This window comes from Protopterus annectens, chromosome 7.part1, assembly GCF_019279795.1.
Source record: "Protopterus annectens isolate FY-2018-M chromosome 7.part1, PAN1.0, whole genome shotgun sequence".
NCBI lineage: Eukaryota > Metazoa > Chordata > Ceratodontiformes > Protopteridae > Protopterus > Protopterus annectens.
The window spans coordinates 92,094,035-92,108,959 of record NC_056740.1 but is presented as its reverse complement, the minus strand read 5'-3'; the positions used below and the strand labels follow the sequence as shown (position 1 = coordinate 92,108,959).

The 14,925-nt window shown below is 40.9% G+C and overlaps 1 protein-coding gene across 2 annotated transcripts in view; it reads left to right on the top strand.

Moving 5' to 3' along the window:
• The window catches only part of MYO1E (myosin IE), a 1,655,775-nt gene that overhangs the window by 691,303 nt on the left and 949,547 nt on the right, over positions 1 to 14,925 (top strand). For both annotated transcript variants that reach the window (XM_044078573.1, XM_044078572.1), the window contains exon 5: positions 11,802 to 11,889. In XM_044078573.1, coding sequence (XP_043934508.1) covers positions 11,802 to 11,889 — 88 coding nt within the window. The remainder of the gene's footprint in view (positions 1 to 11,801; positions 11,890 to 14,925) is intronic.

The following is a 14,925-nucleotide window of genomic DNA, read 5'->3' as shown; positions in this document are numbered from 1 at the left end:
TGCAAAGAAAAGAAAAGTCATCTGTCTCCTAGGCCTTCTTGCCTGGAGTCCTGGAACAGAATTTGTCAGTTGATTGATCAGAGAGGAGGCAAAGAAATGTACCTGAGGAGTTTCCCATGGCTAAATAAAATCTTGAAAGACCCCCCTGATTTAATGTGCATTCATTAGGGTCTACCCTGGTCCTGCATGTAGAGTGAGATTGTGCTGTGAAGCTATATCCCAAGTTAACATTGCTAGTCTGCAAATGGGGAAAAACCTGGTTCCCCTTTGCTTTTTAATGTACCATTTGACTGTGGTGTTGTCTGTAACCACTTGAAGAGGTGTAGGAGACAAAAGATGGTTCAGAGAGTTGAGCGCCTTGATCAGGGCCAGCATTTCCTTGATATTTATGTGGTTGCATCTGTCCTTGGTGTCCCACACCTCCTGAGCTTTTGTCCCTCCTGAAACTGCTCCCAAAGCAAAGCCCAAGCATCTGTGATGAATCACTGCTTGACAGGGAGGGAAAAGAGGGACCTGAATTTAAACATATGTGTTATCTGCACCAAAAGATTTTGCTTCTGACAAACCCAGCACTGGAATTTGAAAGGATAAGGGGTGTTGATGCTGGGACCAAAGAAATTTCAGATACTACTGTATCTTTCTCATATGAGTCTTTCCAGGGATATCATGAGAGTCATAACTGCCATGAGACTCAAAATCCTGAGACATTTCCCCACAGTGACCAAAGTCTGAGTGGCACACCTTAGAAATATATGTAAAGAAATGTCTGTGTTTGAATGAAGTGTCTAGTTGACATCCCAGGAACTCAATCCTGTGTGAGGGAGTCAAGAAAAAGTTTTGATTGTTCTCTTGGGATCCCGTTTTTTGCAAGATTTCTCTCACCCAACACCTAGAAATGATAATGGAGAACACTGGACCATGTGCAAGTCATGTTGAAGAATGAAGATGCCACTATTGCCTATGTCACTACCAACACCAACATAACACTTGGAAAGCTTTTTTTTAATCCACTTAAAAAGTTAATAAAGCATCACCAATGATTTTACAAAAATTAAGAAATATTAAACTTCAAATGTCTGTCCTTATGGGGACTGACTGTACATCTTGGTTATTTCCCAGGAACACTACAAGGCATGCACATGAAAGGACACATTAACGTACGTGTGCATGCCTTGTAGTGTTCCTGCAGTTAGTAGCAGCCATTTATCACAGGTGAGGGTATATAAAGCTGCTGGTGTTTTGTCATATTATCTAATGAAGTAAGTGACAAAAACATATTGTGGATGCTGCTATTGTTAATGCACTTTGGAGAGCCTTTATTGCTGCAATAAAACTGTTTTGGGAAGATTTGCCTGCCTGTGCTTACTTGGTGACATTCATAGTGCTGAAGGATTGGGTTTCTGGTTTTGCACAGCACTTTATCTTCTTTTTTTGTGTTTAACAGCCATAGAAATGTTTATATTAACATTTCAAGTGAAGGATTGCTTAGCATCGCTACTGATTTTTTAAAATTCTTTGCTGTTTTTTTTTCCTGACATGACTTTTTATAAAATACTGTTTGTGATAAGATTAAGCTTGTTACAGGAACAGCGAGCAGCTGTCAGTGCGCTAATGCAGTAACATTTAAGCAGTATGCAGACACACTACTGCAGTCCATTGTTCTCCATTATCACAGAAACAAATTCCTAGCACCTTCAAAAAAGACTCTGCAAAGATAAGCAGGTCATCTAAATATGGAACATATGTGAATACCCTATAGCCTACAATGAGCTGTAGTCAGAGCTTGACAATTTGTGAACACTCCTGGCGCAGTGGATAGTCTGAAGGGTAAGGCAGAGAACTGATAATGTGATCCAGGCACACAAAACCTTAATCTTCTGAAGTCTGGATGAATAAATAGAGTACTAAGGATTATTAGCTGTCAGATCTAGGAGACTGTCTCTGTCTCTCTGTCTGTCTCTCTGGCACCCTCCCTGTGAGAAGAGTAAGAACACTAATCCATCTACCTACTTAATTGAATAAACTACTTGAAACTTCAACAAGGCATCTTTATTCTTCCTGCAGGGAGGGATTCAGAGAGAGAGAGAAAGTGAGAGTCTTCTAGATCTGCTAGTTAGTGACTTACCGGACTAATCCTTATTTATGTTTCTTTTTAGCCCTGTCACCAAACTTGACTTGAGCTTTCTGCAGTACCACCCTAAGTCTGGATGAATATGCATATGATAATCAGCATCTTTTAAGACTAGTGTTATCAGGTAACTTGAAAGAGGAAGAGGTAACAGGTTGTGTAGTGATAACATTTTGAATTTGGGCACTGTCACAAGCAGGTTTAGGAAAGAAAGATCCAGAACTGGTCCCCAACCAGTTTCTTTTTTGGCACTAGGAACATTCTTGAATAAAATCCCTTCCCCAGATGGGAAGGAGGAACTTGTTCTATCACTCCTTTCGGACAGCATGTGATGAAGAACAGGTGGAAAAGACCCTGAGCTGAGGGATGAGGAATGACCCCCTGGAAAGGAGGAATTTTCTCCCTCTGCCATGTGTAACCTTGATGAGGGATTGGTTTAGTCAAATGGGTTTTGAAAATCTGTCATTAAAGAGAAAAATATAGATTCAGACTTTCTGGACTTCTTAAACTTTTGTTTAACTGAATTATGTTGAGGCTGTTTATTCTGTGTTCTGTCAAAACTGGATGAGGAGAAAGAAAATCCCTTAGACAATTTGGAAAAGGAGGGCTGACAATTTTTATAGATTCTCTGCATCAGCTGCTCCTTTCATCACACAATTTTTGATCACCCCTGCTGCAGAGGGGCCAAACAACATCCAAAGAAGAATTTCAAAATCTCATTTTTTACATCCTCATCGGGGGGGGGGGGGTTCTGAGAATGCAGCCAAGCACACCTACTTAAAACAGTAGCAGTAGCCTTAGCCCTAGAAGGAATTTCATCAGAGTCATACACACACTGCAAACAGTGATCTGTGCAGTAGAAGAAACTGTTATTTAAAGCAGATTTTTATTCGCAAGAAAAAACCTGTAGATAAAATATTCCTCACAATTTGTCAGACCACACTTTAACATATGATCCTGAGAATTCAAAGTTCTGAAAATCAAAGTTGCAGAAGTCAAGGCTTTTTTCCAAGCCTATCAATAATTTCCCCATGTTTATTAGAAAGAATAGGATTGTAATTAACTAAGTGCTTAGCAGCAGTGGACTCAACTAAGACTATAGCTGCTGGGTCAGGTTTGGGAATAGTGGTATAAAAATTTGAAAGACTGAGGAAAGTTATGCTTCCTCTCTGCCTTTTTAGGGACAGATGGATGTCAGAAAAATTGCAGGTAGTAAGACGCATCCTGTAAAGCAGACAGGACAGGCAGAATGGGTGTAGGTTCTGGAAATTCCTTCTGTAACAACTCACAATATTTTTCTGAGGGACTGATAAACCTGAGTATTCTCCCACTGAAAACACCAGAACATTCTAGCAATAGTCTCAGAAAATGAAAACCTCCCACAGAGCAAATCTCAAACTGAGCTCTTCTCTGAGTCTGAATCAGATATATGTGGACAAAACAGTGAATTTGTCTCTGCAGCTTCCTGTTCAAATTCAGAATCTTGAATATCTTTAGAATAAGAGGAAGTATACTTTTGTGTGCCAGATACTACTTTACAAGAAGGATCAGTAGCCTGACTTATACCGTGAGCCAGTCCAAATGAACAGTTCCTATCCAAATATATGCATTTATTTATTTAACATTTGTTTAATGGGAAAGTCTGAATGTGACAGTGCCCATTTTCAGTGGAGGCCTGGTGAGAAAGGCTCCAGACGCATGTCTTTTGAATGTGGGAGGATACTGGACCACCTGGAGGAAACTCACACGAATGCAGGCAGGACATGCAGACTCCACACAGAAGACATCCCAGCTGAGAATCGAACTGGAGACCTTCTTGCTGTGAGGTGACAATGGGTACAGCATTCTGACACAACAGGGTTACTTTCCCTGTTACTTCTCCCAGGACTGACCAGAGTTGGCTCTTCCTTGCCAACTGAGGAGAGTCCAACAGCTGCAGTAGAAGTGGTTAACCCTGATTTATAGTGACTGTAGGTGTTGCTACACTAGCAGGATATGGGGCAAAAGATGAGTGGTCTGAAACGCAATAAATGGTCACAGAAGTCACCCACCTGTGGCTGAGACAAACTGCTATCCTGCTTTTGTGGCAAAGGCTGTTTGCTTAACTTTTTTTGTTGCTGGAAGAAGGACCAACCATGGCAGCAGTAGTCTGTTTCTTTGTCAAACTGAAAATCGTGCCTCTTTCCCTGGGAAGACGATCAGCAAATTCCAGTAAAATTACCAGCCCACAAAAGTTACTTTTTTGACAGAAAAAAACAGTAAAAAATGTTAACTCATTATAGCAGAGTGCACCTCCAGTTGTTTCTGCAATTAACTCCTACTGACTCTCTAGGTGTCAAATATTGCTTGTTCATATTTGCATTAATAATTCCAAAACCATGTTACATACAAAATATCAGAAGATTTCATTTTAAAGTATACATGATAGCAAACACAATTGTATTGATATTTGACTTCTGTCTAAAGCAGCTAAAGGGATGTTGAATACTAATTTTGTACTATCTGAATTATAATAAATTTCATTTTATCTAAATATCTAAACATTCAGCTAACACAGATAGAACTGCATAGCCTCATATGAATGCTCACAGCTGTATGTAGAAAATCCTAGCAGTATGTGTCTTGCTTGAATATTTGATGAGGTGATATAAGCTGTTTATACAACATTACAAAATTAATATTCACTACCTTTATTTTGGTTTATAAAATCCACCTTAAAGCATCAAACTGAATGAATGCGACCAATGTGAAGACTAATTTTTCCTGAATGGTTTGCCATTTACAGTTTTCTAGTAACACTTATGGTTCCAGAGATATGAATAGTTTGAATTGTAGGGTGATAACTTAATTTTTTTAAAGGCTCAAACCACACCCACTGGGAGTTAAACATAGACACTTAAGAGAGCTGCAATGGAGGGAATGAGTTTAACACTATGGCAACCCCAGGAAAAATAAACGCAATTTCTCCACAGAAAATATATTTTCAGTTAGTATACCCTACTGTTAAGGGTGGCCACGGTGGTGCAGCAGTTAGCGTTGCCACCTCACAGAAAGAGGTTCTCTGGTTCGATCCTCGGCTGGGGTGCCTTCTGTGCAGAGTCTGCATGTCCTCCGTGTGGTCGCATGGGTTTCCTCCTGGTGCTCCGGTTTCCTCCCACATCCCAAAGACATGCTGCAGGTGGATTGGACACTCTAAATTGGCCCTAGGTGTGAGTGTGTGCATGTGTGTGCCTTCTGTGGAAGGTTGGGCTGGCAACTCGACACCATAAAACTCCACTGCCGATCATGAGCGGACAGATGGTCCACTGTGGCGACCCCTTACTGGGAAAAGCCGAAAGGAGAAGAAGATATGCTACTTTTAAACTGATAGAAATGAGTGCTCTATTTAAAAGAATTTTACGGTCTTGAGACCGTCCATTAAATAACAAAACTCCTTGCTGTTCAATCATTTTCTTGAAGAGGAAAGTAATAAAACATTAAAGAAATCTTATTTATTTGTTTTCCAGGAAAGTCCGACTGGGACAGAGCCCATTTTCAGCAGAGCCCTGGAGAGAAACACTCCATGTAAGAAAATGGAAGTTTTCCCCCAAAGGCAAAGAAAAGCACAACCAGACTGTCGAGCCTCAAAAGCCTCAGAAGAGCATACTTTTCAGTGGCATTAAAACTCGATAGGACTTCCCACTCAAACTTGTCTTTAAGTCAGATCAGCTTGAGCTGCTTGACAGTTTGGGTGCATGGAAGGTACCCTGAAGCTTTGGAAGCTAGCCAGCTGTTATATCCTTAGTAGGGTATACCCCATATAGCTATGGCTACTGCAGTAGTGATCATCATGAAGGTCATCTGGATTTGTTGGTGTTTTCTCATTTTCAATTATTCTGTTATTACTTTCCTGTCTATAAGCTGTGTCCTTTATTATACAGATTTCAAAATTAAGTGCATACATCTTACATAGAGGGAACCTATTTAAATACAATTTTCACAGTCTTGCTAAATATCATTCAAACTAAGAACTGTACCTTTTAAAATCTGTTTATCATTCATGGCCTTATCTACAAATAGAAATGGCTTGGGACCTGTGAGAGTGTTGTAATTTACCATTATCCCCTCACTAGTGTTTCAGCTAAGATTAAATACTCAAAAAAGCATTGAAAAAAACATTAATCAAAAAAGACTGAATAGTCAAACCATCCCTGCCCTCACAGCACTCCCCATATTCCCTGCTAATTTAGATATGTATACTAACTCTGACATCTCACTACAACAGAAAAAGTACATTTCCAGACCCTGCTGTACTGTGATCTGACAGAAAGAGCTGTTATCAGCATGCAGAAAAACAGCCAAAAAGTGTTTGCACTTACGAGTGTTCACTAATGGCTCCCCACACTTATATATACATTTTGCATCACCCCTGTAGTTTTGCGTAAATTGTTTGAATACCTTATTTCTAGCACTCCACAAAAGTTGAGAATGTGATTTCCCTTAACCCGTTTTGCTGCAGTTGAGGATTTCTCCTGCTGTTTCCACAGACAGGCTGTGATACTGTTTCAACTTACAAATGTGTCTGCTACAAGTACTCACGTGCTAGTAACACACTTGCTCACTGACACTTGCTATGAATGGTAAGTACCCTATCTCACACCAGCCTGCTCCTAGTGAATTGCCAAGCCATTCCATCACGGCTTGCACCTGTCACCCCTGGGATTCCGGATATTGGCTAAGGCTCTTGCCACCCCCATAGTGCCTTTTTTAGGCAAGGCTCAAATTCTAAACCTACCACCCTAGAAAACAAAAATGGGAAGAAACTGAGGGTAATGCTGCTCAATGCCAGAAGTCTACATCTCAAAATGCACGCACTCGAGGCCCTTCTCAGTATGGAGAACATCGATGTCTGTGCTGTAACTGAAACCTGGTTCAAGGCTCCTGAGAGCACCCCGGCACTATTAGGTTTTACCTCATATCATGCATTCCGGCCCCAAAACCCAGACCACACCACAAAAGGAGGGGGTGTATCCATATTCATAAAGGATACCCACACCTCCAGGTTGGTGGCAACGCATCTAAGCTTCAGAAACCATCCAGGTGCAACTAACCATAGGCAAAACTGCTCTACAAATTGTAGCATGCTACAGGCCACCCTCTCAAACTCAGGAACCCCACTCATCCTTCCTGAAGACACTGGAGGGTATAAATGTATCTCCAAACACCATCATATTGGGTGACTTCAACTACCCGAATATAGACTGGGAACATTACTCAAGCCCTAACTTTCTAGCCCAACGGTTCCTGGAGTTCATAAATTCAAATGCCATGGAACAGCTAGTCACTGTTCCCACGAGAGGAGAAAATATACTAGATCTCATTGTCACAAACATGGGGACAAAATGCTCCACACCAGAAGTATATCCCTCATTGGTGAGATCTGATCATAAACTAATCTCACTGGAAATCCACATCCCGCCCCCACCCCAAACAAAAAAGACCATAGTGAAGAACTTCTCTAAAGCAAACTTCACACTACTCAAGACTGGTGTGGTATCCTTCAAGGCCCTGAGCCAGTGGAAACCACAACCCAAGCTGCGGAAGCCCTTACAAATGCCTTCTATGAACACCTCCAGGACTGCATGGATCAGGCAATCCCAAATAAAACCAAGACTCTTTCCACAAAGGGCAAACGTCCAGTCTGGTGGACCCCAGCCATTAACAAACTTTACAATAAGAGGAGAAAGCTATTACATGATAGAACAAAATCCATAAAAGGGAAGTCACCCCTGATCATTATTAGTAAAAAATACGAGCACTCATAAAATCAACTAAGGCCAATTTTGAGAGAAAAATTGCCATGGATTCAAAGGACAATCATAAGGCCTTTTTCAGCTATGTTAGGAACCTGGGTGGAAACTCCCAGATATGCTCAGAATTAGTCCAAAATGATACAAAAATCACTGAACCCACAGACATTGCCAACATACTGGCAGACAGGTTCAGTGCAAACTTCACCCCTCTCCCCTAAAGGAGAGATAACTATCCCAGCCGAGTGTAGCCTCCCGGACATCTCAAATGCGCAGGTGAAAGCTGCTCTCTAAAGCTAAAAACACAGCATCAATGGGACCGGATGGTGTCCCCGGCTGTGTGCTACGAGCTAAATGAGGAATTAAACCCGCACATAAGGCAGCTGTTTAATCTCAGCCTTACCACAGGATACGTGCCCAAGGAGTGGCGACGGCAACTGTTGTTCCACTCCACAAAGGCGGCGCCTCACGGACCCTGGTAATTACCGCCCCATAAGCTTAACAAGTCTAGTCTGCAAAGCTATGGAGAGGATCATAATGGAGCTCATAAACAAAGATATAGGGGACTTGCAGACATTGGACCCGACCCAGTTTGGCTTTGTCAAGGGAAGATCATGCCTTTTGAACTTGGTCGACTTCTTCGAAACAGTCACCAAGGCCATTGATGAGGGAAAGGCAGTCCATACAGCCTACCTTGACCTTGCAAAGGCTTTTGACACAATACCCCACTCGGGTATTGTAGAAAAACTTACCAGCTTAAATGTAAACCCATATGTCACAAGATGGGTTGCAAACTGGCTTAAGGACAGAACCCACAGGGTTAGAGTTGCTGGCACTGTGTCAGACTCCAAGCCAGTCACAAGTGGTGTCCCACAGGGCTCGGTCCTTGGCTCCCTATTGTTTGGCATCTACTTCTCAGAAGTACAGGCCAACATGGGAGGACTTTGGCTGACAAAGTTTGCAGACGACTGCAAACTGGGCGCCATAGTGGAAAGTGCATCGGACACGGATATCCTTCAGAAGGGACTCACGGAAACAGATAGCTGGTGCCAGAGCCATGGCCTGAAGTTAAACGCCAAAAAATGTATAATCATACCCTTCGGGAAAAATAAGGTAACCCCAAGCTACCATATAGGTGGCAATCCACTAAGCACAGAAGAGGTTATCAGGGACCTGGGGACCCAGGTTGACAGTGGCCTTTCTTTTTACACTCACATTGCTAAAGTGGTTAGAAAGACCTTCTACATTGCCCACCTGATCATGAAGGGATTCACATCCAGATCTAGTGAGGTCATTGTTCCCCTGTACTCTTCACTTATCAGACCAATGATCGAGTACAATGCCCCATTCAGGATGTATCTCACCCGACATCTGCAGCAATTGGAGAGACCCCAAAAGTTCCTCACCAAAAGGATAAAGGGACTCCAAAATCTGTCATATGCTGCCAGATTGAAGAAACTCCAGCTCTATTCAGTCGCATACTGTCTGCTCAGAGGTGACATGTGCCTGACATACAAGGCCATGTCCAACCCGGAATTAATGGACATGCTCCACCTCAAAAATCCAAATCCACCAAAACCACTAGAGCAAGCGACTTAAACCTTAGCACGGATATAAATAGGACGTGCTGGAGGGATAGATTTATCACTCAGAGACTCCCTATGCTGTGGAATAAAATCCCGGTCCATGTGAGGCAGAGCACCTCGCTGACTCTGTTCAAGAGAAATCTAGACCTGTGGATGGGAGATCGTAGGTTTACCCCGGGAATCATCTCTGTGTCACTGCTGGACAGAGGCACAACAAACTAATGGGCACAGTATTTTTTCATATAAGGGGTGGCGTAAGCCACAAAAATTTGGGCTAGGCTTATAAATGCCTTAGGGCAGATAGCCTAGTATAAACCTATGAACCTATGAACCTAATCACATGACCCTAGTGGTATATACAGTCCTTCCAGAACCTTAACTCTAACCATAAAACTCCCACCTGGTCCTGAACTGTATACATAGCGTTCCACCAAGTCCCTGGCTATGAGATAGTTGTGTTCAAGAGCATATGTCTCTGGTGCTTGTAGAGGATCACTTACAGACATGTTTCTCAGCCTAACCTTTGATTTCAGACAGTACGTCATTGTCCCTTCTTTCTCAGAAACTGGTTAGGTTATATATCCCTCATTGTACGTAGTCTGTTGGCTCCATCATTTTCTTGAATGATCAGTAATTGCATGCATCCCAGGGGGATGAGATGGATTACTGATAATCAGTTTCTTAATATGCCAGGTCCTTAGACTTAAAATGCCCATTTAAAAATGCCAGGGTCTTCTGACAGAACAAAACCCATTCCCCCAAAACAGATGAATAGAGCAACTTCAGTATTTCATAAACGTATACATATCACATGTAATATTTAATAACATGCTGTTTTTATTTCCATGTTTACGTTTCCAATCTTTGTGCAGACCTCATGCAAGGCTTACTATCCATTTTCCTTTGTGGTTGGCCCAAACACTTCCTCTCTGTCTTAGTCGAGGAAACTAATTAAAACCAGTCATTCTCTAAATGTTATACAGCAGGCATAACCCATAAAGGATTAGATATTTTTTTCACATCCTTCAATAAATTTATGTTAGACTTTTCCACCCTTCTCCTTTACTTCCCCTACTAGGTTTCTGTTCAGCTCTGTTCTTTATCATTATGTGATTGTGTAGTCTACGTCTTCTGGGTCTTGTCCCATTTCACCTACTTTTCCAACTCTCTTCTTTTAACTTTTTCTTATCTGTTTCTCTTAACTGGGTTCATTGCTTCTCTGTCTGCTACTGTTAAATCTGTTTCGACATTTGTTAATTCTTGCATCCTTGCTTCCGTATTTGCCATTTCCTTTTATGATATTACTACTGCTACTTTTAAGGAGTTCCCTCACCTGTTTATCAGTGTTTGCATCAATTACTTCCTTTAGAGTCTCTTCATTTTGTGATTTCCATTTCCTAGATATTGCTTTCTTGGATGCAATCGAAAATGAAATTAATTTGTCTCTATATTTACTAGTCATTTGGATTTCTTAGATGGGTCAGTAAGTGGTCTCCTTTATTTAACTGGTGTAGTACACCTAAAATGTCCACCATCCTTTGTAGGTCAGAAATGATGCACTGTTCACTTCAGTTTTGGAGATAATTTATAAAATAAGTTATCACAGATGGAATAGGCCTTTCACTTGAGTATTGAACAATGCAAGCCTGGAGTCCTTTTTTTCAATTAACTCTCTTGGAATTAAAGGTTCAACCATTTTTCTTGTGTTGCTTTTGCCAGTGTTTAATACAATTGCTGTTAGTTTCCTGGTGGTACAGACTTTTTTTGAGGGCTGCACCATGATTTGCTAGACAGTAGGGGGCACCATGATTTACCAGATAGTATATGGGATTCTCTACTTAATTTTTAACCCTAATGTATGGCATGCTTGAATTCACTTTTTACTGTCAAGTATGGCTGCGTTTAAAGATTTGTTTTACATAGCAAATCAGCCTCTTGCTAAGTTTTACTTTTTAAGTAATTCTCTAAGTTGTAATCTGACTTCTACAGCTTCAGGAGAATAATCATACATAAAATCAGTTGCATAATGTGTGTTTGTTGTAATTTTTATATTTTTGTGATGGCAAAATATATTAAAATAAAGAACACTAGGACTAGAATTATGTACCTAAAAAGCTGGTAAAAGTTGCCTCAAATCATCTGTAAGTCTGCATGTATGTTTTAAAGTCAGTGTCTGTAGTTATTTTGACTTGTTCCTTGTTCTATTAGAATGTTTTTTGAGGATAGGGGATGGGCTGAATTTTCCACTTGATCCTCTCAGAAACTCAGTGCTTACAATTTTTTGATCTTCTCTTACAGTGGAGAAAGTGGTGCTGGAAAAACTGTGGCAGCTAAGTACATTATGAGTTACGTCTCCAGAGTATCAGGAGGAGGACCCAAAGTTCAGGTAGGTTGGTTATACTAACAGACATGTTCATGCCATGTGTGTGACCTGTTTTCCTTGTTCTGCTCCCTTGGAATTATACAGATGGCATTGAATACATGTGGTACTGATCATCCTCATACAGATGGCATTGAATACATGTGGTACTGATCATCCTCATACAGATGGCATTGAATACATGTGGTACTGATCATCCTCATACGGATGGCATTGAATGCATGTGGTACTGATCATCCTCATACAGATGGCATTGAATGCATGTGGTACTGATCATCCTCATACAGATGGCATTGAATACATGTGGTAGTGATCATCCTCATACAGATGGCATTAATACATGTGGTACTGATCATCCTCATACAGATGGCATTGAATGCATGTGGTAGTGATCATCCTCATACAGATGGCATTGAATGCATGTGGTACTGATCATCCTCATATAGATGGCATTGAATACATGTGGTACTGATCATCCTCATACAGATGGCATTGAATACATGTGGCACTGATCATCCTCATACAGATGGTATTGAATGCATGTGGTACTGATCATCCTCATACAGGTGGCATTGAATACATGTGGTACTGATCATCCTCATACAGATGGCATTGAATGCATGTGGTACTGATCATCCTCATACAGGTGGCATTGAATACATGTGGTACTGATCATCCTCATACAGGTGGCATTGAATACATGTGGTACTGATCATCCTCATACAGATGGCATTGAATACATGTGGTACTGATCATCCTCATACAGATGGCATTGAATGCATGTGGTACTGATCATCCTCATACAGATGGCATTAATACATGTGGTACTGATCATCCTCATACAGATGGCATTAATACATGTGGTACTGATCATCCTCATACAGATGGCATTGAATGCATGTGGTACTGATCATCCTCATACAGATGGCATTAATACATGTGGTACTGATCATCCTCATACAGATGGCATTGAATGCATGTGGTACTGATCATCCTCATACAGATGGCATTGAATGCATGTGGTACTGATCATCCTCATACAGATGGCATTGAATGCATGTGGTACTGATCATCCTCATACAGATGGCATTGAATACATGTGGTAGTTATCATCCTCATACAGATGGCATTAATACATGTGGCACTGATCATCCTCATACAGATGGCATTGAATGCATGTGGTACTGATCATCCTCATACAGATGGCATTGAATACATGTGGTACTGATCATCCTCATACAGATGGCATTGAATGCATGTGGTACTGATCATCCTCATACAGATGGCATTAATACATGTGGTACTGATCATCCTCATACAGATGGCATTAATACATGTGGTACTGATCATCCTCATACAGATGGCATTGAATGCATGTGGTACTGATCATCCTCATACAGATGGCATTGAATGCATGTGGTACTGATCATCCTCATACAGATGGCATTAATACATGTGGTACTGATCATCCTCATACAGATGGCATTGAATGCATGTGGTACTGATCATCCTCATACAGGTGGCATTGAATGCATGTGGTACTGATCATCCTCATACAGATGGCATTGAATACATGTGGTACTGATCATCCTCATACAGATGGCATTGAATACATGTGGTACTGATCATCCTCATACAGATGGCATTAATACATGTGGCACTGATCATCCTCATACAGATGGCATTGAATGCATGTGGTACTGATCATCCTCATACAGATGGCATTAATACATGTGGTACTGATCATCCTCATACAGATGGCATTGAATACATGTGGTACTGATCATCCTCAGCTTTGTTACAAAAAGTGTTATAAGCAGTAAAGCAAGGGGACAGTGGAATAATTACATCTCTGGATCTAGGTTCTGTACCCTTACTAATAAGCTGTACAATGAAAAAGTACTTACTTAAAGTATTGAATACAAGGGCAATTTGTGATCCACATAGGTTCCTAGGCCCCTAACTACCAAGTTAATTTTCAGGGGTGTATTGTTAATGGCATAGCGACAGGCGATGTCACGCTTGCCAAATGAGACAATTATGCATTTTTGGCATTCAGTTTTAGACCATGGTTATGATATCAACTATTTGTTTGGGAAATGCCCTCTTGGAGGATCTTGGTATTGTTAGAAGAGTTTATGGTGGCACCAAGTTTACAATCATCTGTAAACATGGTCAGTCTCAAACCCTTTACATTAGCTTTGACCACATAAAAGTTAATGCCAAAAAATTGTGACCCAAGGATTGAAACCTGGAGTATTCCACTAGTGCAAAGTATAGTCATTTACCCTAATTTCCTTGGTCTTATTTATGAGCCATTTTGCTATCCAATGAGTTACATGGGGATTAGCATTTAGCTGAAAGAGTTTATCAACAATATCAGAGTGTGATATGATGTTAAACATTTAAATAGGGTGTAGCTATGTGGTACGTACTGCTTTTACCTTGTCCATTACTTCAGTAACCTTCTTAAAGATGGCAACCAGATTTAAGCAGTCAAGATCTGCCCTTGAAAAAAAAATGGCTTGGGTCTAGAGTTTGTAGGTAACCTATGTCCTTTTAATTACTCCTATAATGATCCTCTCCATGAGGAGAAAGTTAAACCTGGTTACCTATGTCCTTTTAATTACTCCTATAATGATCCTCTCCATGAGGAGAAAGTTAAACCTGGTTACCTATGTCCTTTTAATTACTCCCATAATGATCCTCTCCATGAGGAGAAAGTTAAACCTAATGGGGACAGAGCTGTGCCATATTGCTGAGAGCCAAGTACAGGACTTCTTCTCCTAGATTGGGTTCAGATTAACTGATTCAGAGAGTTTGTATTTATGAAATCCAGAAATCTGTGGGAAACATTGTTTGGAGAGGTATACATCTCTCGGTTTATGGAGGGGTAGTTGAAGTCTCCAAAGAGAATGGCATTTGGCCTATTGTATAGGGACTCCATACTAATCAAGTTGCAGGCATGAGCCAAAGTGGACACAGAGGGGATCTGCAGTTATCTATGGTGTGTTAAGGGGTTTTGTTAATAGTAAGTTGGAA